A 25,854-nucleotide genomic window follows, 5' to 3' on the forward strand; every position below is an offset into this window, starting at 1 on the left:
ATGTGCTTCCGCGATATCAGTAAAGTGTCGTATGATCACACGTTATCAGTCAATGGAGGAGCAACCTGTACCCTGCTTTAAAATTGTTCTATTATAATTTGTATCACAAACAATAAATGGTGACATCCTTGTTTTCGCAAAAGGTTACAATACGATTAGACAATTTAAAATTCAAGATTACAAACCGTGACAGGGATTTCAGTCCATATCGCCCATACCTAGTTGTGTAAGAGTACTATTTGAGGCAGCCAATGAGAATACTGTGGTCATATTGTTAGGACATTGTCTGCTCAATTAGGTGTTAAAAGGGTTAAAGTTTGGAGCTTTATTCTTGAGCTTGTGGGAATATTAAGTATTTATATTAAAGCAGTGCTTCTCAATAATTTCTAGGGGACATGTTGTACCCCGCCTTCTGCCCGAATGCAGCTGAGATAGGCCCCAGCACCCCCGCGACCCCAAAAGGGGACAAGCGGTAGAAAATGGATGGATGGGATGGTTGTTTTTTTACACTACCCCTGAATTTATTTACTATTAAGAAATTGATAATATTTATATATTTATCTTTACAACGCACTACTGTGGTAGTTACATTCTTTATCTGTGCCGCTGACGACAACCATCTTTTGGCCGTTTAGCCGGAACAGACAGCCATGAAAACCAATCCTTCCGTTTGTATAAAGTTACACTTATGCTTGGCACTCAGCATCAAGGGATGGAATTGGGGGGTTGAATCACCAAAAATGATTCCCGGGCGCAGCCAGCGCTGCTGCCCACTGCTCCCCTCACCTCCCAGGGGGTGATCAAGGGTGATGGGTCAAATGCAGAGAATAATTTCGTGTGTGTGTGACAATCATTGGTACTTTAACTTGAAATGTTTTCTAATTGTTGAAACTGTAGTATAGAGCATATATACAAAGTGTTTTTTTGGCCTAAATGTTTTTAATTTCGAGCCCTTCAGAATGCACTTGCAGTGTTTATATAAACTAAAAGAATCAGGCCTTAATCAAGACATGTAAATATAACAATTGAGTGTTTTGTTGTTTAATATTTACTGTTGTTTAAACATAAACAAAACATTCAACAACTCAAGCAGGAGCCCTAGAGCAAAGAAAGCAAACTCAAAACTAAAAAAACAGAGCAAAATGGACAATCATTTCTAATTGGTCCCCTAACCTGAAAATATTGCTGCTAAAACTGCGGTCATCAAGTGGCACGTCTAATGTTTATTTTCAGTGTATGAATGTTTGTAATAAACAAATGAAGCAATGTCAGCATCCTGAAGTTTTTTAAAGGTCAATGGGTTCAAATGACTACTTTGGTCTGACTTCTTGAGAGAACCACATCCTAAGAGTCCTCTTTGATGTCCTTTATAAACTCTTAATTCTCCTTCCAGTGACTTTTATAGGATGTTTACTTAGTTTCTTCCTGGTTAACATTTTGCCAAACATATGGCAGCATTTATCATGCCGAGGCGTGCGTTGTTTACTAAATGCTATATACACAGTTGTGGTTGCATTTCCTGTCTAATATAGCCTCGATACCTCAGACCATTGCACATCCTAATCTGCAGTTCACTCTTTTCGAACATTTAATGTCCGACAATCAACTGAAAAACCGTCAAGATGCCGCATGCCGGCTGTTGGCGTGATCCAAGGATGCAGAGGAGTATAGGCAAAGTGCAAGCTCCTTTATGAGCTAACCGGGGTTTATCAGGAACTGAAATATAGGCTACAGGAAAATATATGGCATACACTCGATACCAAACCAGCACTGAAGGAGGGAACAAAGTGGAACTAATAAACAATGAGGAACACTTGGTAAAGGTGCTGCAAAACAGGAAAGACTACCAAAACAAAAGCACCAGGACAGGAACTGATACTAAACACAGGGAAAAAAGAATGAAGTCCAAACTGTCATGTGGGATCATGGCAGAAACAGTCATTCGTTTTTCCAAGTTTAAAGATCAATCACAGTGAACTACATTCAATCACTTTTAAGTAGATGGAGCATTTATAGTTAATTGGTATTTTATTATTTCAGAACCAGACCACATATGTGCAAGCAAAGGAGAGATGCCAGAGTTATTCTGGGTTTGGAGCGGGGTTGTGCCTTGCTCAAGGCACCTTGGCGGTGTCTGCTGATAACAGTTGTAACTTGTGTCATAGAAAACCACATTTTCAGTACATTATGGTGATAACAATTCATAATATAGATCTCTTCTGTTGTTATTTCCAATCGAAACACTGTTTAATTGGTAACTTCACCGCCACTTTTTCATCAATTGATCAAAATCTTTTTCCAAAATACTGCTTGATCTCACATAAAAGGTTGGCCATAGAAGGTACTAGAATTTTGAGGCATTTTGCCTAACATAAGAGTTTTATATGATTCTCCTTACATTTTGTGTTGTGTACTTAATTAGGATGTCAATGTGATTCAATATTGACAAAAATATGACATTCCTTCAGTCCTTAAAAACATAGTTTAGTTTGGGCTGACTACTATAGGAATCTGATATTATAGTATTTAAAGGTGTCCTATTATGCAAAACCAATTGTTCTTCCTTGTTGGTGCCTGTTTTTATGTAATTGGGATCCCCATAAGTTCCGAAAAGTTGAAATCAAACCATGGCAGAGGCATGGCAGAGATATTTATAAAACAATCTTGACTTCCAAACTTGCTCCAGACAAAAAACGGCACATCCTGAAGAGACAGTCAGAAAGTGGCTGTAAAATATAATCTATGCAAAATTTTGACCAAAGCATCACCATTCCATGTTATGTAGACCACAAGGAATTGATTTAAATGCAGACCAAAAAACATCATATGACCCTTTTAGAGGTAGGTAGGTCTTTATTGTCATTGCACAAGTACAACGAAACGTTGTAACTTAGAGGGATGTTAACAAGTCAGTTGTCAAAGCTTATGAACAAAGGTATATTTTTTTACAGAAAAAACTACAAAGGTCAATCTATTCATCTCTTTGTTTCCGCTTAAATGTGTCCGGTTCACAGGGGAAAAGGAGTCTTAGTAGTGAAGTCAGGACTTCCTGGTCTTTGGCCACCTCTGTCAAAAAAAAGGGCAGAAAAATATACAGGTATATTCATTTAAAGTAGCGAAGGAACCATATCACTGACTTGAGCCAAGATCTGCGATGAAATACAACAAAGAGCAAACATCAGTCTGAATCTTGAAGTAATTACAGTGACATCAGAGCAATCAGGGACAGTCTGAAAGACTAAATGGAAGCAGATCCTCCAAAGGGAGAAAATAGAGGCGACAAGATGAAAACTTCTGATTGTCTGGGATTTCCTATAGAGGAAGTTAAAGGGTTTTATTTTATCACTGTACATGTGAAGTGGTCAGACATTGTGTTTGGGCACCGCCATTAGGAATTTTCTTTTAGGGATGTAAACCTGAATGTGACAGTGATGCAAAAAACATTGTTTAATTAGTGCCATTGTGCCACCCGCAGGGGCCTCGAGGTCCTGACGGCCCACTGGGAGAACCCGGCCCCGAGGGGACCAAGGTAAACAAGTATAATAGCAAAATATGTGCCTACATGTTATTGTCCCCTTACAAATTAGAAATATTGATGATTTGATCATGAAACGTAACTAGTATTTTTCTGTTTTGTCTTCTCAGGGCGAAAGGGGTGACATTGGGACAAAAGGAGAAGCCGGATTAATTGTACGTTTCAGTAACTCTTGCCATGTCATGACCATTTCCTAAAGATATACTGAAGATAAACAAAATGAACTGATTACAATTCAAAGTAGATCACAATCTAAAAGTTGCCTTCACGTACAAGTATGTAATGTTTTAAAACATTCCTTTTTAGATGAAAGATTTACATTCTCACTAAAAGGCCTCCATTATCTAAAGCCAAGAATAATGATTGTCATAAAAAAGGCATTATCCTTTGTTAACAAGCATGTGTGTTTCAAAGATGCACATCCTGGACACCACATGGACACCACATATTGTTCCAAACATTTGCCCTGCTCAGTATAACGGACTTCTGTGAATGCCAGAGAGACTTTAGACTTTTTATTGAGTTATATCTATACACTTACAAACTCAAGGCTACATAGAAAATACAGACTATAGGTGTAGGCGTATGAAAGCAAATACAGTACTGAACTTACGAGCACATTGCCTTCCACGACCGAGCTCAAAACACTTGTATCTCAAAGCAGCCCCGCCCACTGAAATTAATTTAAATCAATATAATATTGGCTTTACCCTCCCAAAATGCCACAATTTTAAAATTTAACATGCGTCGTAAAAAGAAAAATAAGGATTTAGATATAAACTATTGTTTGAAAGACTTAACAATAGCATGTACTGCAAACAACTACAGTATGAAATAATGTAGTACTATTGTTTACCTTGAGGAGAAGACTTTTGTTGTTGTTTTCTATGGGATGCTTCTCCGTCATGTAACGATAAGAAGCAAGAAAATGCTGACAGACATACATCAGTTGACAACAAGTTGTCTGTATGACTGCGCAGCAAAGGTCATGCTCGATCGTCCAGTTTGTCGAGTCAGGACTAGACAGAACAGGGCAAACACAGCATTTGCAGCTTCTCTCGATATTTTTATGGATACATGTTCATTGTTTGAGGTGGCGACTTGTCCAGGGTGTACCCCGCTTTCAGCCCATGTGCAGCTGGGATAGGCTTCAGTAGCCCCCCCCCCGCGACCCCGTAAGGGACAAGCGGTAGAAAATGGATGGATGTTCATTATTTGGACGCCTGTGGTTGCATGCCACGGACACTGGCTGCAGCTTTGTGATGTGGACTGATGCTATGGAGTGGTTGACTAGGCTGCTAACTTTTAGGACATGTTTTTAATGGTTTGTTTGTCTGATTTGGTCTTTCTCTTCCTCTCATTCGCACTAACTTTCTTGGTTCTGGTGGATGGAGGGCAGGATTGTGTCGATCTCTGAGCGGCACTCAAACACACGTCAACTGTCGTGTCAATACTTATGTATGTTTCTTGTGTAAACCAAGCAGGAACAACAACGTGTATCAAATATTAACTCTTTGTAGCTCAAAAGTTCTGTTTCTTATGTAAACAAAGCAGGAACAGCAATGTGTAACAATACTAGGGATGTCCCGATCCAGGTTTTTGCACTTCCAATCCGATACCGATATTGTTTTTGCACTTCCGATCCGATACCGATACTGACCGATACCGATACTGACCGATACTGGCCTATCCGAGCATGTATTAAAGTTTAAAGTTATTTAGCCTACTTAGTTGTCAGAATCATGTTGAAAAGGGTTTTAGTACTCCTGATAACAACTAGCCAGCTGAATTAGGGGAGTTTGAATAATACACAATGGTTGGTAACAAGAAACTGACCTGTTTATTCAAGGATAAACACAAAATAGACAAAAGTATACATGACAAACAGCAATGGCATCATTGAACTAGGGCTGGGCGATATGGCCTTTTTTTAATATTGCGATATTTTAAGGCCATATTGCGATACATGATATATATCTCGATATTTTGCCTTAGCCTTGAATGAACACTTGATGCATATAATCACAGCAGTATGATGATTCTATGTGTTTTGATTGATTGATTGAGACTTTTATTAGTAGGTTGCACAGTGAAGTACATATTCCGTACAATTGACCACTAAATGGTAACACCCCAATAAGTTTTTCAACTTGTTTAAGTCGGGGTCCACTTAAATTGATTCATGATACAGATATATACTATAAGATATATACTATCATCATAATACAGTCATCACACAAGATAATCACATTGAATTATTTACATTATTTATAATCCGGGGTGTGGACGGGGGGCGCCGGATGTAAGTGTCAAAAAGACAGCCAAAAGAGTTTGATATGAGAATAAATCTAAAGTTAAAATATAAGGTAGAAATGCACCCATTTGCAGGAAATGTAGTCTTGATTTTCAAAATTTTCTTTCAAGGCTTTCATGTCTACATTAAAACATTCTTCTTCATACTGCATTAATATATGCTACTTTTAAACTTTCATGCAGAGAAGGAAATCACAACTAAAAAAATCACACATTTTTTCATATGGTGTTGATGTGGAAATTTTTGCCTCGGCATTTTGATGGTGTGGGCGTGTGGCACCGAATGGAGATAAGCGTCTCGACAGACGTTACAATATTTGAACAATGATGACGAAAACTGTTTTCTCTGTCGTGTCCGTGTGTCGAAAATTGTTATGCGCTTCTTTTTTTATTTGATTTTGTGCGTGGCATATAATTGCTATGCGCAGAGGACGCTTGAGCAGTGCGCAATTGCACAGGCGCGCACCTTAGAGGGAACGTTGCTCGCACGGCTGCGCTAGCATCACAGCTAACGTTAGCCATGCTGCTACCTCTCTGCTCGGGGAGGGCGTATACGGTACACGCCCTCCCCGAGCAGAGAGGTAGCAGCATGGCTAACGTTAGCTGTGATGCTAGCGCAGCCGTGCGAGCAACGTTCCCTCTAAGGTGCGTGCCTGTGCAATTGCGCACTGCTCAAGCGTCCTCTGCGCATAGCAATTATATGCCACGCACAAAATCAAATAAAAAAAGAAGCGCATAACAATTTTCGACACACGGACACGACAGAGAAAACAGTTTTCGTCATCATTGTTCAAATATTGTAACGTCTGTCGAGACGCTTATCTCCATTCGGTGCCACACGCCCACACCATCAAAATGCCGAGGCAAAAATTTCCACATCAACACCATATGAAAAAATGTGTGATTTTTTTAGTTGTGATTTCCTTCTCTGCATGAAAGTTTAAAAGTAGCATATATTAATGCAGTATGAAGAAGAATGTTTTAATGTAGACATGAAAGCCTTGAAAGAAAATTTTGAAAATCAAGACTACATTTCCTGCAAATGGGTGCATTTCTACCTTATATTTTAACTTTAGTTTTTTTTAAACTGGATCTGGATCGGCATTTCCCCCATGCCTTGCCGATACGCATTTTTTGGCAAATATCGGCGGCCGATCTGATCCAAATATCGGATCGGGATATCCCTAAACAATACTGTACATTAATTCCTTATTGCCCAAAGATGGTATTGTTGAACATGTGAGAGGATCTTCTACTATAAAATGGACAGTGATAACTAAGCGGCCTAATATTTTCATCCTCTTTATGAGCTTCTGTCTGCCTCCCTGTGCAAACCAACCACAGAGATTAAAATAAGCAGTCGTTCTTTTTTTATTTATTACAGTTTCATTTAATTCCAATTATTTATCATTTTTATTACTGTATTTTATATGTCCTTAATGTGTTGTGTGTACCGTGTGAGTGACTTAGTTGTTTCCGACTTAATCCAAAACGTAAAATAAATCACAATCCAGGAACAAAACTTGAGGACCACGTGTCGTCAGTTTTGATTCAATCATGTCTATTAAAATACTGATTTCTCTCTTTGAAGGGCAAAATTGGCATTCCGGGGGACAGAGGCCTCCCCGGCAAGCCTGTGAGTAGCAATTTATTTTTCTGCTGCATTATTTGGGTAAATGTACTGCATTGAGTACCTGCATTTTTCTGTTTCGAGGGTTGTAAAGTGCATGTTGCATGCAGCAGTAGAACCATCAAAAGGAGGGGGAAAAAAGGAACTTGTTAAAAAAAAGAATCAATCAGACCCCTGTCACTTTATATGAAAATGTTCCTTTAAATTCAGTAGGTCATATCTAAGAATATGAAAATGGAAACACATTGTATGCTGTGAATGATGTAAATGACATGACTCTTCCATTGTCAAACTCTGGTTTCATAGCGCCACCTGGTGTTTGAAACAAAACCACCCAGTCTTCTGAAATTCATGACAGTTTTAGCCATCTGTTTATGTTGGATGCATAGCAAATATAAATTATGATTATAATTATTATTATTAGACAAAAAATACAATACAATTTGGGGATTTTTTTAGTTTAGAAATTATTCTGTTAAAGTTTTTATTTGTTCAATTAAATTGAATTGCAAGCTATTTTACATTAAACTTGTGATTATTTTATGTTGTGGTCACTGTTTTGTTTCATTATTACCACTTGCCAACAGACAACCACAATGTCTGTATTTGTAACCACAGTGTCTTCTTTTTTTGTTTATATTACTAGGATTAATGCAATAGGTATATTGGTCCGCTCTCCCAATGTTAGACTAAATACTGTTTCCATTTTCAGTTGTCCCTCGTTAATCGCTGTTAATTGGAAACAAATGTATGCAAAGTAGGAATTTCTATTTATAAGTCAAACATTGTCATAGTTACAGCATAAACAAACGGTTTACAACCTTGTAAATACATTGTTCAACATTATGAGAGCCCCACAAGAAATAACACCCTTAAGCCACCCTTACACTCTTTTAATGCAATTTAGGGATGCTGTCTGAGGCTAAGCCAATCAGAGGCCACAGTGTTGAACAGTGCCCCCTGATTGGTTTTGTCCCCTCTAATGGCCAATACTACTGTATTAATATTATTTTTGGTTTATTTGGCCATTGTTATGCTTAAAAATGCTTAACTGAAGTCCCACAAATTGTAGAATATATTTAAAAAGAATACAAAAATATCCGAGATGTGGAAAAGCCACAATATATGAAGCGCCATGTGGTGAGGGACGATTGTAGTGCCTTTCTTGTCTCATCAAATTGATGTCTGGATTTCAAAAAAAGACGTTACTCTAAAGTCTGTGTGGCTGTGTGTGGGAAAGTTCCTGTCTGTGATCATCATAACACTAAAATATCAGGCACACTCATCATGTTTGTGGTTTTCTCCCTGATGAGTAGAACAAGGAGAGCCTGCTTCCATTCTGTGATTACACAAATATTGATTGGTGCTTTGCATGTCTCCAGGGTAAAGCAGGTATCCCGGGCAGTACTGGGGAGAGAGGCCCCCACGGTGAGGGTGTAAGTCGGCCTTACTCTCCTATCATCACACATTACAAACACCATCTGGAAACTATAATGACACTTTGTGTTGATATGTGCAAGACATAGGCACCCGCTTGCTTCATGTTGTTTCATGTGGCTTATTACCAAAGTTTGAACTGCCTGAGTGGGAAATCAAAAGGCGTCGTTGGATATTTGTCTTTAGTTCCTACCTTTTGCCATGCCTCTTGGAGTTGTCTTCAGGTTTTTAATATTCCTGGAAATAAGCCCAGCCCCGAGGGAAATCAAGAATGTCAAACAATCAAATATTTGCTGGCGTGTGAGGTTTCCATAGTACGAGGGGTGGTATTAGTTATGCGTCTCGTCTTGCTTCTGTCAATGTTATCAGGTTCCTCTGTTTCACTGATGTAATCACCACTGTTTGTGTTTGTTTGGAAATTGCATGTTAGACTTGTGTATTATGTCTGATTTATGCTCGGTGTACAGAGGAAGTCAAGTAATGACACCGCCGCATTCGACGTATTTTACAATGTTTGTTCTCTTGCAGGGACCCAGAGGACCTCTTGGAGAGGCTGGACCTGAAGGAGTGCAAGGGCCTGAAGTAGTTCTTCTTGATTATTTTTTCAAGTGATTCATTCTTTGTTTGTAGATTTCAAAGTTCATGTTTAACTCCTGATTGCCACTCCAGGGTGGGCCTGGTGTAGAGGGGGAACCAGGTGCCATTGGAGAGCCAGGGTCGAAGGTCTGTACGTCCACACAATGTTATGCTTTCACCGCTACAATGTAAAAAAAAAATCCTATTTTTATGGTTAATTTACTCTAAATTTCTACTGTAATTTTTCTATTTTTTAAAATAGTTTATAAAACTGTAGAATTAAAGACATTATCTGTAAATAAACAATCCCCCTGTTAAGTAATATGCCAGTAATGACAAACTATGTATATTTCTATTTCGTTTACAGGAAAATACCAAATTAATTATACATAGCATTTTCTGTTTTCTTAAATTACTTTCAAATTCATGTAAAATTACAGTAATTATATTTCATTAAATATGTAGCTTGTTATATAAAAGTCTATGTCCATACTAACAATCTGTAGAATAAAGGTATTTTTCTGCAGAACTGTTTGCATCGTCATTTTATTAAAGGTGGTTGATCTTAACAATTCAGAAAACATCTGTAAAATAATGGTATTTTTCTGTGGAACTGCCAGCATTGTCACTTCATTAAAGGTGTTTGAACGTAATAATTTGGAAAAACTCTGTAGAATAAAAGTATTTTTCTGCAGAACTGTTTGCATCGTCACTTCATTAAAGGTGGTTGATCTAAATAATTGAGTAAAAATCTGTAAAATTACAATATTTTTCCACAAAACGTTTCATGAAAATTTCTGTAAATATGTTTTTGATCATTATTTGGTTTACAATGTTTTACTTTAATTTTATGGTTTTCGTTTGGCAGCCATAGCTGCCAGTAGATGACCGTTTTTTTACATAATTTTTTTTTACAGTGTACCCTTTAGAAAATATTTGGATATTCGCTTTGTAGCACCCTTTAGGTTGAACATGCTGTTGCAATTTGTACTTTTAATGCAATTATAGCTTCGTTGTGTCTAACACTGCCTCCATTTCAAATACTAGTGAGTGTGTCTACATGTGTGTTCTGTGTTGTGCCTCCACAGGGTGACGCTGGGCCTTCAGGATCCGAAGGAGAGCAGGGGCAAGAAGGAATTAAAGTGAGTAGCTATAAACTATAGACTGTGTGTGCTTTACATACAGTCACATTCTTTGATTTAAATCTAATATTCATCCATTGTCATTTTGATGACTGTTACATCTGCATCTAAAACCATTGTTGTCAAACTCATTTTTATTTAGGGCCACTTCGTAATTACGGCTGCCTTTAGATGGCCGCTAGCAACAGTGAATAATTTATGGAAAGAAATGTATAAGGATTCACCTCAGATATCATTATACAATTGCCTATGCATTTTGATTATTCAATTTCTTATTTTACATACATTGTTGAAAAAAAATAAAAAAATAAAACGTAGTCGCCAGAATTATACTATACAATCTACACTGGTTTTTACAAGGGGTATCCCGATCCGATAATGATATAGGAAATTGGTCCGATATCAGCAAAAAAACAGTATCGGATGATATCGGCTTGCATCTAGTCCAAAGGAGCAGAGTCGAAGAATACACAAGTTTGCAGTGATCATTTTGTTAAAGGTTTGTTTGATTTAAGTATTATCTTGATATTGTTTGTATTTCTTAAACACATGTTTGCTACGAGTGATTTGAAAAGAACCAACTTGGTGTGTCTAAATAAAAGAAAGCGAATGTGAGCAAAACCTAAAAGAATTAAGCTTTTACCAAAGACAGCAATCATAAATGAATCTTTCAGCACATACACAATGTTTTTTTTTGATAAAGACGGGGAAAAACACGCTACTTGTAAATGGTGCGTGCAACAGGAGCAAACATCATTAGACGCAAAGTTAAATCATGAAATGCAACCTTACCGGAGGAAAAACTATGCATATGTATCTGGGAGAGTCTTGATACCAATTTTCTTGAACCAGCCACACACAAAGAAGTTGTAGACCTCCACGCTTTTCCAAGTTTTCATCTGTTTTGTCGTGTAAAATGGCATCTGGAGCACAATAGTTTGATATGTCTGGGAACGCTACCAACGCGTAAACCTTGATATCACTCGACAAATCTTTTTTGATAAAGTATAGAGATCTTTTCCATTGCATAGCTAGATTTTTTTGCTCATATCTGCTTTTTGCAGGAAGATATAAGCCTATTTTGTACTCAGATAGTTAGCACACTGCTTGCATGACCACCACTGGTTTTCACTTACGGGAAGAAGCCACGTGTCGGGATACAAGCTTTAGGCTTTAAGGAGTTAGCAGCTACTGTACACAGCAGCTAAGCACACGCTCTCACAAGTGGTCCGCTAGGACAGGTCCAGTCCTTCAAGCATCCGCTTCACTGATTGCCTCTTGACCTGTTCGTAAGAGCCGTCATTCTTTACCCTATCAGGCATTCCAGATTTTCTTCTCCCTGTAGGCCTCTTGCCCTCCACTTTACCTTCCATCATGACCACGAGCAGATCTCCGTGACGTAGCGTGTGGCCAATCTGGGCTCTCTGCCTTCTGTGAACGATGTACACTATAGCCCAGACCTGGGCATTCTGCGGCCCGCGGGCCGCATCCGGCCCTTTGTACGTCCCTGTCCGGCCCGCGTGAGGCCAATTATAAATTGCAAAATACATTTTAAAAAGTATTTCGAGTGTGCAATACAACAGTGCTGCTTTTGTTTTGAAAAGCGTTATTTGTATTACTTCCGTGTGGACGTATGCTGGTGCGCGCAGCGGCAATCACAAATACAAAATAAATTTAAAAAAACATCTTTGTCGTGCGTGCAATACAACTGCTGCTTTTATTTTGAAAAGTGTTATATGTGCGTATGTCCTGTGAGGGAACGCGCACAGCGGTTATCCCCGAGACGCTAAAAAGAGAAAAGTTGATGACGAACGGCGTGTTTTAAAAAAGACATGGACTGCCAAGTCAAGGTAAAGCCGTGTGCTTATTTGTGGTACACACGTTGCTGTCTTTAAAGAATGTAGTGTAACGACCTGCTGAAGTAGATGTTGTCTTCTTGAGTTGTGTAAATGAGAAGTGAGGAGACGTGCGTGTGGAAGGAACGAGATATGTTGAGCTGTGTTAGTATAGCTTGCTCAATAAAAGTTTAAAAATTGCGTCAGACTTGCTGTGCACTTCTTCTGGACTCTACAATTGGTGTCAGAAGTAAAACTTTGCGCATACTGCGCTGCTTGTGTGCTACGTCATCGGGAGGTACGTGCCACGTGAGGAGCTCGTCGCAAAGAGAGACAGAGAGAGAGAGAGAGACAGCGTTTACAGGTGCAGCCACGCTGCTTGCCACGGGGGGAATTCCGCCCTCAATGAAGACTCCCAGGTTTGATGGCAAGGCGAACTGGGAGGCATTTCATCCCACTTGTGACATCAATTGTAGCGTCCAGAAGAAGTGCACACCAAGTCTGACGTTCTTTTTAAACTTCTATTGAGCATGCTATACTAACACAGCTCAACTTATCTCGTTCTTTCCAAAAGGAAAAACAATCCTCACTCCTCATTTCCGCACCAGCAACGCTTCTTCCTTCGCCAATCACCTTACAGACGTGCTACGTTGACAACAAAGAGGATGCCGGATGAAGTGACAGAAATTGAAATTTTTGTATTGTAATATACATCAGGAAGTGTTGTGTAAGAAAATGTTAAAAATAAAACCATCAAAAGCCATCTGCTTTTGTATAAAGATAAGTTAGGTTAAATGAAAATATTATTATCTATCTTAAGGTATATCAAAAATAATTTGTGCAAAACTTAATTGAAATATTGTCGTGTGGCCCTCCAGCAGTGCTCGGGTTGCTCATGCGGCCCCCGGTAAAAATTAATTGCCCACCCCTGCTATAGCCGACCTTCCGTAGCACTTCTTTATTACTCATCTCGTCAGACCACCTGATGTTTATGACCTTCTTCCACATCCACATCTTGCAGCTTTCTAGTCTTCTGATCTCTTTGCGAAGTGTCAATGTTTCTGCACCCTATGGCAATGTACTCCAGACCATCGCCTTGATTATTATTATTAGTCTGTCCTTTTTCAAGGACAAACTAAAGGCCTTTGTCAGCAGTTCTTTTCTTTTAGAAAAACACACGTGTCGCAGATGCGATCCTTGACTTGATCTCTTTGTCACAGTATACATTTTGTGCAATAATACTGCCAAAGTTGCTGAACTGTATCACTTGGTTCAGCTGTACACCACCAAAGCAGATCGCAAATCCCTCAACCGGCTGCTTTAAGATCTTTATCGACTTTGTTTTCTTCCCGTTAATTTTGCCATACTCTTCTGCTGTCTCATGCATCCTGGTCATCATGAGCTGTATACCGTTCACAGAGCCAGCTACTGGTGCCTGGTCATCCCCATATCTCACTGTCTTGATGAGATGTCCCCCACACAAATGCTTTCATCCACCTGACCTAAAGCATCTCGCTTCAGCATAGACATTAAACAGCAAGGGTGATAAACAACACCCCTGTCTGATTCCACGTCTGATCACAGCAGGATCTGTCATACTGTCCTTCAACCTGACTGTCTGTCTCATATATAGTCCTGCAATCAACCTTCGATCACGCCAATCAACACCAGCTCTGTAGGATCTCTAGGAGTTGTATCCAATCTACTCTGCCAAAGGCTTTCTCATGATCCACGAAGCACACACAAAATGTATGTGTTGTGGTCAATACATCTTTTGCTTCTCGCTCTCGCTAATCACACAAGCTAGACATACTGTACGTAATAAGTTTCCTAAGTTGAACAATATTGCAGTCTGAAACATGACATTTGTCAATGTAAGAGTATAAAATAATTAGAGTTACACAATACTTACAGATACAAAGTCTCCAAGGCAGAATCGTAATTTAAAGTATCCACAAACAAACGTGTCTGCATCATTTAATTTAATGCATCATGCCCTTTAATTTATAAATTATTGTGACCACTAGGTGTCGCCAAAACACAAATTAACACTGAACTTCAAAAGCTTACATCTGCCTTAAAGGTGGACTGCACTTTTTTAAAAAGTTTGCCTATTGTTCACAATCATTATGAAAGACAAGATGATGGATGTTTTTCGGGGTTTTTTTGCATTCCAAATATTAAATCAATGCGATCAAAAGTTTGCTTACAATGGAGCCTATGGGAGCCGCGCATTTCCACCAGCAAAGCCCTTAAGAAAACATCCAAACACCTCCATAGAGGTTTTATATACATGATGTAAATATATATGTAATGTAGTAACGGGCACATTTATAATAACATTTAATATTTACATATTTTGATCATTTGAAGCATGCGCGGCACATTTTTTTCTTAATCGCTAATTATTACTCACTGCAGACTTTATGAGAGCCAACTAACATAATAAAACATCACTTCTGTACAAGGTCCGCTGTCATTTAGGTAAAGAATGTCCCATAATCCTCACAAAGAACAGGGGTGATTGGGGGGGGGACACCAAGCCTCTATTCGTGTCGTTCTGACCATTTTCGGGTCCTCAATGGCTGTCAAAGTGTCCCAACTTGTCGGATTACCTACTCAGACTTCTTCTGTCCAGGTGAGATGCATGATTTATGATCTACAATAAACTTACAGGGAACAGGGAAGCAAGGAAACAGCTGACCACTCGATGATGTAAACATAGGGACACACGATAGTGATCACTGAAACTATAAATAGTTTGTCTGCTTTGGCGCTTATAATAACAATATCACTAATACTTGGTTAATATTCAAGTCATGAAATGTAAATTGAGTATTGTTGGTGCTTTTTGTAGGGTTATTAATTGGGTTTTACAGGCGGAATAGAAGACCTCCCAGTGACGTTTGTTTAATGTTTAGATTACATTAAATGAAAAAAATCTATCCGTTGTCATGTCTTTCATAATGATTGTGAACGATAGGCAAAACTCCAAAAAAAAGTGGAGTTCCCCTTTAAGTTGGACATTTGTGATCTGAAGTTTAAAATGGCAACTAACTGGTTAAAAATCAGACATTCATATTATGAGGGGAAATTTAAATGTCCTTATATTGTCGTTATATCTAACCATTGGTAATTTTAACTCTGTCGTCTGAACATTGTTGGAGTATATTTTTTAATTGACATATCAATATGATATTTTAAATATTGTAGATTTTTTTATGAATATATTACAATTTATTTGTTGATTGCCTTAACAAAAAAGAAGCAAAGGGCTCATATTTATGTTCTGTTCTCATGCATAATCTCACAGTGTGAGAATGTGTAATTTGTACATTCTCACAATTTTATTTGACCTTCTTATACAAATACACTCAGAATTCCAAATAAAACTGAGACCTTTTTCATGGTTGCAGTTGACAAATGACTGTAAATCCATACTAAATTTGTCACTTTTAAATCACACATCGGCTAATACAAATGTTCCGTTGCCAGATATTTTTTATTGGATTTTATTTCTGACATGTTTACATTATATATGCTCATAAAACTATATGAGACTGCTAAATTATATATAATTTAATTTTAACAAGACATTTTTATAGTGCTCAACACCAGTCAGGTGTTGAGCAATATGTGCATGGCAAACTAGTGACCTGCCAGAAAAATCAAGACGACATGAGAGTCTGTCATGTTTATTTTTACTCGTTGAACCTGCCATTGTATAAAAATGTGTTGCTGCTTGCGTAAAGTTAAAATCTTCTGGCAATAATTGTGTCATCATTACAACTGTTATTTCCTGAATGATTGCTTCAACATGAATGATTACTCTGGCAACAGAACCTTTTTTTTTGATTGACACTAACAGGTTTCCGTTAACATTGTAGACTTATCCTGTGGAGTTTCATTGACAACACATATATGTGTAGATAGATGCTTGGACATTTTTTGCAAATGCTATTTTTTCAAAATTTGTACTACAGAGTAATAACAAGTGGGACTTAGTTGTCATTGCAAAATGCAAAGGCATCATTGTGTAAAATGTGATCCCAGGGGTAAACAGAACAATTTCATAAGTTACTACCAGTTCTTCCAATTTTACCTAAGAGGGCTTAAAGTCATACTGTTGCCTTTGTTTCCTTTTTCTCAACCAGGGCCGCCCATCCCTATACGCACCCCCTTTTTTTTTTTAAAAAAGGCTCTGTGGAAGTCGCTTCCTAGCGGTACCACTGACATATACTTCACAGGAGCCAGGCGTGCCAAGTTGAACAAAGTTTTAATGTACATATATTTATCAAAGTCTTTCTCCAGCAGAACGTGACTTTTCAGTCACGTCCGTATCCTCTCTCTCCTCCTGCTCCCGGCCGCTTACTGTTAAAGACAACAGATGATTAGATTAGCACGTACCACCTGTGAAATCTAATCACCTGCCAGCTGTGTCTCACCGTCAGCACTGCCACGCCCCCGTCTGATGGTGCTCTGTCCTCAGCACCATGGACAGAGGCGGTGACCTTTGCTCCTGTAGGCAGCGCTGGCAACATCTTCCTCCACAGGCTCATATTTATTTCATTAAATGCGAAGAGGTGGCGATTTGTCCAGGGTGTACCACGCCTTCCGCCCAAGTGCAGCTGAGATAGGCTCCAGCACCCCCCGCGATCCCGAAAGGGACAAGCGGTAGAAAATGGATGGATGGATGGTTTCCTCCATCGGGTGGCAGGGCTCTCCCTTAGAGATGGGGTGAGAATCTCTGTTATTCGAGAGGAGCTCAGAGTAAAGCCGCTGCTTCTCCACATCCTGAGGAGCAGGATGCGGTGGTTAGGGCATCAGGTCTGAATGCCCCAAAAACACCTCTCTAGGGAGGTGTTTAGGGCACGTTCGACCAGTAGGAGACCACAGTGGGGAGACTATGTCTCGAAACGCCTCAGGATTCCCTGGTAAGAGCTGGGCGAAGTAGCTAGAAAGAGGGAAGTCTGGGCTTCTCTGCTTAGGCTGCTGCCCCCGCGATCCGACTTCAGATAAGCGGAAGAAGATGGATGGATGGATGGATGCATGGTTCCATAGATTCCATTAGTTGATACACAGTTTTCTTGGGGTCCATCACATAAGACAATAACACCTACCTATATAAAAACTCAACAATACGTAGAAAAGACACTCAAAAATATGCTTATAAAATGCTATACATAAACAATACTACAATATATTCATTAGAAACTGGCCATATAAATGATAATGATAAATGGGTTATACTTGTATAGCGCTTTTCTACCTTCAAGGTACTCAAAGCGCTTTGACAGTATTTCCACATTCACCCATTCACACACACATTCACACACTGATGGCGGGAGCTGCCATGCAAGGCGCTCACCAGCATATATATATAAAATAAATATTAAAAGGGGAAGAAAATACTTTGGTTTATCTCTTTAACCTTGTTTTTTAAAGCCGTGTTCATATTTTGAGTCCTTTAATATAGGAGGCAACCTATTTTTTGTATACTATCCCTTTTCTGCTCCGTCACTAATAAGAATGTATTGGCAAATTTCCCATGACATTGTCACAAGGCCTGCAGCCGCAATGCATTGGTTTTGTAAAGCAGACATACTGGTTTCAATCCTGGTGGGATGTAATTTATTTATGTTTTTTTTATTATATTACATTTGGGGTTTTTTTGCACACACACAAAAAAAATGTGAACAATGCATCAAAGTTAGGGCTGCAGCTATCGATTATTTTAGTGGTCTAGTAATCTATTAATTAGTTTGTTCGAATAATCGAGTAATTGGATAAAACATCAACAACTTTATAGCCTCAATGCATATTTTAGAGACAATAGTTGAAATAAACAGCAATATTTTTGCTTGCCTTAACCTTAATTTTTTTTTTCTAAAAAATGCACATCATCAAGATTGAAATTGCTTTTTTAACATGTGTCCATTAGTAAAAATAAAAATAAAAACTCTCAGCTGTTTGCCGCCACACAGATAATGCTCTAATGTGCGCATTATTGTAGCAGCCGTGCGGAAAATATCAACACATATTTAAAGTTACAGGCACTGCATGTAGTGCAGAATTTATACATTTTTATTAAATACACTCATTATAACATTTGAATTGGATTGATTTAATTATGTAATTGTTGCAGCCTAATCAAATTAAATTAAAGTTGGAGTCCAATTAAATGGAGGCTAGGGAGGGGATCCAAGCTCCAAACAAAATTCTGCTTTGGGCCCCAATTTATCCAGGGGTTCTCAACTAAAGGTATGTTACGGGAGAACAACTCCAAGACTGCATATTTCCATGTTTATAGCCTCTGCTTTGCATACTGTTTGTACAGCTTTCCGTTATTGTGATGTCATATCATATTTTGTGAATTGTTGTGTGTTTTTAGGGTCCTCCTGGTCCACCTGGTGAAGACGGTCCTCAAGGGAAAGATGGTCCAAAGGTAAAGAACAAGTGGTCATGTCCAAGGAAATTTTACTTGGTACCTAAATAAAGTCAATCAAAGAAAATAGTCTCAGATTAGAAGGCTAACACAAGCTTTATACTGAATATTTTTACAATGCATTAGGAACATCACTCTGGATTAGAAAAGGATTAGAAATCCGATGAACAGAATGTTGTGTAATGTATTCAGCAGATCAACTACCTACTCCTGTGTTTTCTCATGTCAAATGACTAATTACTCATATTCAATCTATTGTCTGTCCCGTTAGGGTGAGCCCGGTGAGCGTGGCCCAGTCGGAGAGCCTGGGGACAAAGGGTTAGAAGGACACCCAGGGCCTCCTGGACCACCTGGACAAGCTGGGAAACAGGGCTTCCGGGTACATGTATTTAAGATATAATGTTTCCCATACACTAATTTATTAGTAAAATAGATTACCAGACTAATGAACACATGGGACTGCTTGTGAACATACTGTAGCTTGTCGTTACAAATCTTAACGGTGAATGGCATTGTGGTCTTTTTCTTTACATATGTCATATACAAACCTGATCTGCCAGAGAATAAGTAGACCTGCTTATTCTCAAGAGGACTTATACAATGGAGCTTATTCCAGCTGACTTCGGGTGAGAGACGGGGTACACCGTAGACCAGGGGTCCCCAAACTTTTTGACTCGGGGGCCGCATTGGGGTAAAAAAATTTGGCCGGGGGCCGGATGTATATATATATATGTATATATATATATATACGTATATATATATATATATATATATATATATATATATATATATATATATATATATATATATATATATATATATATATATATATATATATATATATATATATATATGTTCCAAGCACGATGATGTCACGTTATCGATGGGAAAATGCTTTTATATATATGATTTTGTCACAGCGGGGGGGTCGCAGCTTACTGCGGGTTTCGTACCCCCGGGATGCAGACAGACCACTCCAGACAAGGCGTGCAGGATTTATTGTCGAAGTACCAAAAACAGAAAACAAGTCAGAGGAAAAACGTGCCGATCGCATTGATCGTCCCGAACACCATTTAGAGGCAGGTGAAAATAATAAGTCACCATGGTAACTAAAACAAACTCAAGGGTGCACAAAACAGGAATTGAGGGAGTCCAAAACTAACAGAAAATAATAAAACATGATCCGGGCCACGGATCATGACAGATTTGCCTGAGCGGTTAGGAGACACAGAGAGTAACAAGCGGTAGAAAATGGATTAGAAAGGACAGATTTTAAAAAGTAATAATAAAAAATATAAAATATATATATATATATATAAAATATAAATATATATTTATATATATATATATATATATATTTATTTATTTTATTTTTATTTTTTTAATGTCTTGACTTGGGACTTCCTGCGGGCCGGATTTCGGATGCTGGGCCGTAGTTTGGGGACCCCTGCCGTAGACCACAGGTGTCAAGCTTACATCCAGCCTGCAACTATAATTGTATATGGCCCACGAAAGCCTAAAAAATAATGTGTCAGTAAAGCATTTAATAATTTTTGATTATTGTATCTCAATTTTGACAGAAAAACATGTTATACCAGCAAATACAATTCTTAACTCGATGTGATATAACAAGCTATTCCAAGCTTTTATTTTGTCATTGAAACCCTTTTCAGATTAAAGTTTATATCAGCCAAACTTAAATATCTGCTTGCCATATTTTACTTCTGATTTCATAGCAAGTTTTAAATCAGTTTGTAGCTAAACAATAATAATAATCAACTGAAAGGGCATGTGTGTAATAATCAGTCACTCCATGATTTTGCAGAACTTTTTTGTGATTGTTGCAGTCTAGAATGCTTGTTTTCGCTGCAGCATTTGAACATTTTGCCGCAAAATCGGAAATGATATTTGCGTTGCTTTTAAATGCTGCTGTGATAAATTTGAATGGTGAAAATGTCATTTTCTTTTGGCCAAAATGTGCAGGCAAAATTGCGAGGCCGCGCATGATTTCAAGGGACCTGTTAAATTTGCATGAATTTGCGCAATTGCAACATCGCGGAATCCTGTAGCGACTGATTCATATTATTAAGTGGCCCTTCAGAAGCTTCCGTGGCCCACGATGAAAAAGGTTCAACACCCCTGTGGTTAGAATGTTCTCCAGCCAATCGCAGGGCACAATAAACCATTCACATTTTTTTAATATGCAGTATCATGTTTTAAACCCCGCTTTCGAAAAGCTGTGCACTACAAAACGTGCTCCTTGTAGCAATTAATTCTGACTTAATTTTGATAGAAAAATACCCACAAATTGTTTTATTCATTTTTGATTTGTAGGTCAAAGTGTTTAATATATTGTGCTCTTGAATTTATATTGCTGATCAATTTCAATGTATTATTATTTACTGAGTTTATTTAATTGGGTTTTTCAGTATCAAATGGTTCAACTCGGTCAAAAAATGTTAACAGTATAAATAGGGATTTAATATTTTTAACATTTTAGGCAAATTGATGCATTTTAAATATGTTCTAGTACAGACTAAAAAATAATGTTAAAGGGGAACTGCGCCTCTTTTGAATTGTGCCTATCATTCACAATTTGTTTTCATTTTTTCTAATTTGTAATAGGGGACAAGTGCAGCTCAAGGGAGCAACCCATTCTGCCTCTAAATCACTCTAAAATGCATCCAAAAATCGTTAACAAATAAATAACAATAGAATACAAACAAACTTATAACAATTTTATAAACAATTTATACTATTAATAGTCTCGGTGTAGAGATGGGGGGGCACAAAATGTTTTCTTCTTTCTAGCGGGGGCGTACCAGAAAATAATTCTTAATTAATATAACTTCTGCAGGCTAACCACTAAGCTACTGTGCAACCTCCTCCTCTCTCGTACGTTTTGGTCCAAGTGGACACTTTTGGAGACCCACATATATGCAGCGTCCCCTGCTGTGCCTCACCCCGGCTCCATCTTGCGTGTGACATAAAAATCCTTAAAGGGGATCTTATTTTATTTTGCCTATCGTTCATAATCATTATGAATGACATGACGATGGATGGATTTTTTTTAATGCATTTTAAATATTAATTAAATTAAATCAAATGTCCGGTTACAATGGAGCCTATGGAAGTTGCTCTATTCCACCTATAAAGCCCTTTAAAAAACATCCAAACACCTCCATTAGGGTTTTATATACATGATGTAAGTATATACAGTATGTAATGTAGTAACAAGCACATTTATAATAACATTCATTATTTACGTATTTTAATCATTTTAAGTATACGCAGCTCATTCATTTCAAAAAGGCATCACCACGTTTGTTTGTTTTTTTCCTCTTCACTGATTATTACTCACTGCATACGTTATGAGAGCTAACAAACATACTAAAACATCACTTACTGTACAGGGTCTGCTGTCATTAGGATGGCGACTGCTGGGAGGTTCAAATATTCCCATTTAAATGAAGAATGACTCAGAATCCTTGCAAAGAAAGGGGGTGGGAGGGTGTTTGGGGAACATGCGCTTTTTGTGTCGTTCTCGCCAGTTCCAGGTCCTAAATGGCAGTCAAAGTGTCCCAACTTGTCGGATTATATCACCAGCCACCTTCTGTCCAGGTGAGACGCATGATTTGTGATCTGCTATAAATTTACAGGGAGCAGGGAAGCGAGAAAGCAGTAGACCTCTTGATGATGTAAACATTGGCACGCAGGAAGTGATCATGGTGCCGCTAGAAATAGTTTGTCTGTGTTAGCGTTTATAATAACAATATCACTAATACTTGGTTAATATTCAAGTCAATGGAGTATTGTTGGCGCTTTTTGAATGGTTATTTATTGGATTTTATGGGCGAAATAGTGGTGCTCCCATTGGCTCTGCTGTAAGCGGACTTTTATTTACGTTTATTTAATATTTAGAATGCAAAAAAAAAAATCCATCCGTCGCCATGTGTCTCATAACAAATGTGAACGATAGGCAAAATAAAATTTAAAAAATGTTGTTCCCCTTTAAAGGAAGCAACAGAGGACGTTTGTATTTCTACAAACATTTGTTTTGGTTTATATCTCTCCACAGTTGCCAATTATTCAAATTATATTAGCATTCATGATACATGAATTAAACTAAAAATCCATTTGGCATGTTGGTGCCAACAGAAATATTATTACATTTGGGAGAAGAAGAAAAAAGGGGACAGTACAAACCAGCAGAGGTCAGTATTCACTACAACAAGGCTCAGCATTAATGGGTAGTAATTTGAGGCGCTTCTGTCCTCTGAAATTGTACTTGTGTGTTTTGGGGTTTACAGATTCTGATCTAACTCGGGGTGCTTGAGGTCTGGGAGGCCACCAAGTCAGCACACTGTACTATTGCAAAGCTCCCGTGGAACTGAGTTTAACAACACAAAAGTTTAAACCCAACAATCAACATTTTTAATCAGATTAATCACAAGGATGCTTTGGATAGTTTCGATGAACCACAATCAAATATGATTGCATTTTATTCTATGTCAATCGTGTTTAATTTTGCATGAGCAAAGACACTTAAGAAAGAAGGAATACGCCCTTAACGCTTTTATTAAGCAATTGTGTAACACCTGAGTGTGCATCATACTTTGTCAATCAACTGTTCCGTCATGGGTTTTTTTGCACTTAAATTTCCTATTGACATAATCCAATGTGCTGTTTAGTGTCTTCCTTATTGACTTGTATGTTTCTGCAAGGTTGGATTAATTTGGATAAAAGTGTATATTTAGACATTCCTAAACACAACACAAGTGGTTTCTAATGTGCTCTCATATCAAGGTTTGAATCAGAGCTGCCAATTGCACTGTTGTGCATGAAGAATTGCATGTAAAATATTAATGAATGAATGACAGTGCGCTGTTACTGTTAGGGCTATCAGTTCGCGTACCGGGAGAACCGATCCACCAAAGACACCATCGCTATTGTAATCCATAGACTCTTTGACCATCTTGAGCTTAGGCAGTGGTTCTTAACCTGGGTTCGATCGAACCCTAGGGGTTCGGTGAGTCGGGCTCAGGGGTTCAGCGGAAGTCAAAACACACCCGAATCATCGTGTAAATAAAAACTTCTCCCTATCGGCGTATTACGGATACAGCAACAGCTGACTGATTTGCAGGTGTGTAATTTGTTGTGAGTTTATGCACTGTGTTGGTTTTGTTGTTTGAACAAGGTGATGTTCATGCACGGTTCATTTTATGCACCAGTAAAAAAAACATGGTAACACTTTAGTATGGGGAACATATTCACCATTAATTAGTTGTTTGTTAACATGCAAATTAGTAACATATTGGCTCTTAACTAGTTATTATTAAGTACGTATTAATGACTTATTCTGCATGGCCTTATTATAACCCTAACCCTCTAACCCTGGCCTTAACCCTAACCAAATAACTCTAAATTAAGTCTTTATTACTTAGAATATGTTCCCCTAGTGTCCAAATAACTCTAAATTAAGTCTTTGTTACTTAGAATATTTTCCCCTAGTGTCCAAATAACTCTAAATTTAGTCTTTGTTACTTAGAATATGTTCCCCTAGTGTCCAAATAACTCTAAATTAAGTCTTAGTTACTTAGAATATGTTCCCCTAGTGTCCAAATAACTCTAAATTAAGTCTTTGTTACTTAGAATATGTTCCCCTAGTGTCCAAATAACTCTAAATGTAGTCTTTGTTACTTAAAATATGTTCCCCTAGTGTCCAAATAACTCTAAATTGAGTCGTTGTTACTTAGAATATGTGCCCCATAGTAAAGTGTTACCAAAAACATATAACTTTGTCTTGAATTTGAAAAAAAAATTTTTAAATTTTTCACTAAAGAAGGGTTCGGTGAATGCGCATATGAAACTGGTGGGGTTCGGTACCTCCAACAAGGTTAAGAACCACTGGCTTAAGGACACTTATGCAAGACTGCTCTTTGTCGATTTCAGCTCAACACTTAACACAATAAGGCCAATCAGACTCAGATCTAAGCTTCACAACCTTGGTCTGAACACCTTCCTCTGCAACTGGATTTTGGACTTTTTAACGAATCGCACACAGTATGTGAAAATAGGCGAGCACATTTCTGCCACGCTCACCATCAACACCGGTGCCCCACAGGGTTGAGTGCTAAGCCCTGTGCTCTTCACCCTCTTCACACATGACTGCATAGCCTCTTCAACATCCAATCTCACTGTCAAATATGCCGACGACACCACGGTACTTGGGCTCATCAGTAACAATGATGAGACAGCATACAGTGCAGAGGTCCAACAGCTGGCTTCATGGTGTGCTATCAACAACTCGGTTCTTAACACTAATAAAACCAAAGAACTAATTGTAGACTTCCGCAGGAAAGGGCAGAACAAACACCCTCCACTTTTAATTAATAACAATCTCGTAGAAAGGGTCAAGCATTTCAAATTTTTAGGGGTGAACATAACAGAAGATCTATGCTGGGACATTAACACTGCTTCTACAGTCGGAAAGGCCCAACAACGTCTTTTTTTTTTAAGGAAACTAAAATGCGCAAACATTCCGCAGAAATCAATGGTAAACTTTTACAACTGTGCCATCAGCAGTGTCCTAACTTACGGCTTTTTAGTGTGGTTTGCTAGCTGCACTAAAGCGAACCAACAGGCCCTCCAGCGAGTGGTTAAAGCGGCGGGGAAAATTACAAGGACGATACTCCCAGAGATGAGTGCCATGTACACAACTCGCTGCCTAAAGCGAGTACATAACATCCTGGAGGACAGATACCACCTGTAATGTTCTTGCATTTGGGACTGCTGAAATAATGAGAGTTGATTCCTTGAACTCGTAACTTTTAATACTCGCGCATCGGCGGCATATCATAACTGGCATACAGACATAGTCCAGTAGCAACCTCCGCTCCGCTGCTTCCTGTCTCGCAACGGGACTTCAAAATAAAATACCT

General features: G+C 38.3%; 1 protein-coding gene across 2 annotated transcripts in view; it reads left to right on the forward strand.

Annotated features, from left to right (window-relative positions):
• The window catches only part of LOC133635240 (collagen alpha-1(XXIV) chain), a 251,057-nt gene that overhangs the window by 178,839 nt on the left and 46,364 nt on the right, over positions 1-25,854 (forward strand). For both annotated transcript variants that reach the window (XM_062028200.1, XM_062028201.1), the window contains 9 exons: positions 3,476-3,529; positions 3,646-3,690; positions 7,440-7,484; positions 8,861-8,914; positions 9,444-9,497; positions 9,585-9,638; positions 10,580-10,633; positions 18,860-18,913; positions 19,185-19,292. In XM_062028200.1, coding sequence (XP_061884184.1) covers positions 3,476-3,529; positions 3,646-3,690; positions 7,440-7,484; positions 8,861-8,914; positions 9,444-9,497; positions 9,585-9,638; positions 10,580-10,633; positions 18,860-18,913; positions 19,185-19,292 — 522 coding nt within the window. The remainder of the gene's footprint in view (positions 1-3,475; positions 3,530-3,645; positions 3,691-7,439; positions 7,485-8,860; positions 8,915-9,443; positions 9,498-9,584; positions 9,639-10,579; positions 10,634-18,859; positions 18,914-19,184; positions 19,293-25,854) is intronic.

The sequence above is a fragment of the Entelurus aequoreus genome, linkage group LG19, assembly GCF_033978785.1.
Source record: "Entelurus aequoreus isolate RoL-2023_Sb linkage group LG19, RoL_Eaeq_v1.1, whole genome shotgun sequence".
Lineage (NCBI taxonomy): Eukaryota > Metazoa > Chordata > Actinopteri > Syngnathiformes > Syngnathidae > Entelurus > Entelurus aequoreus.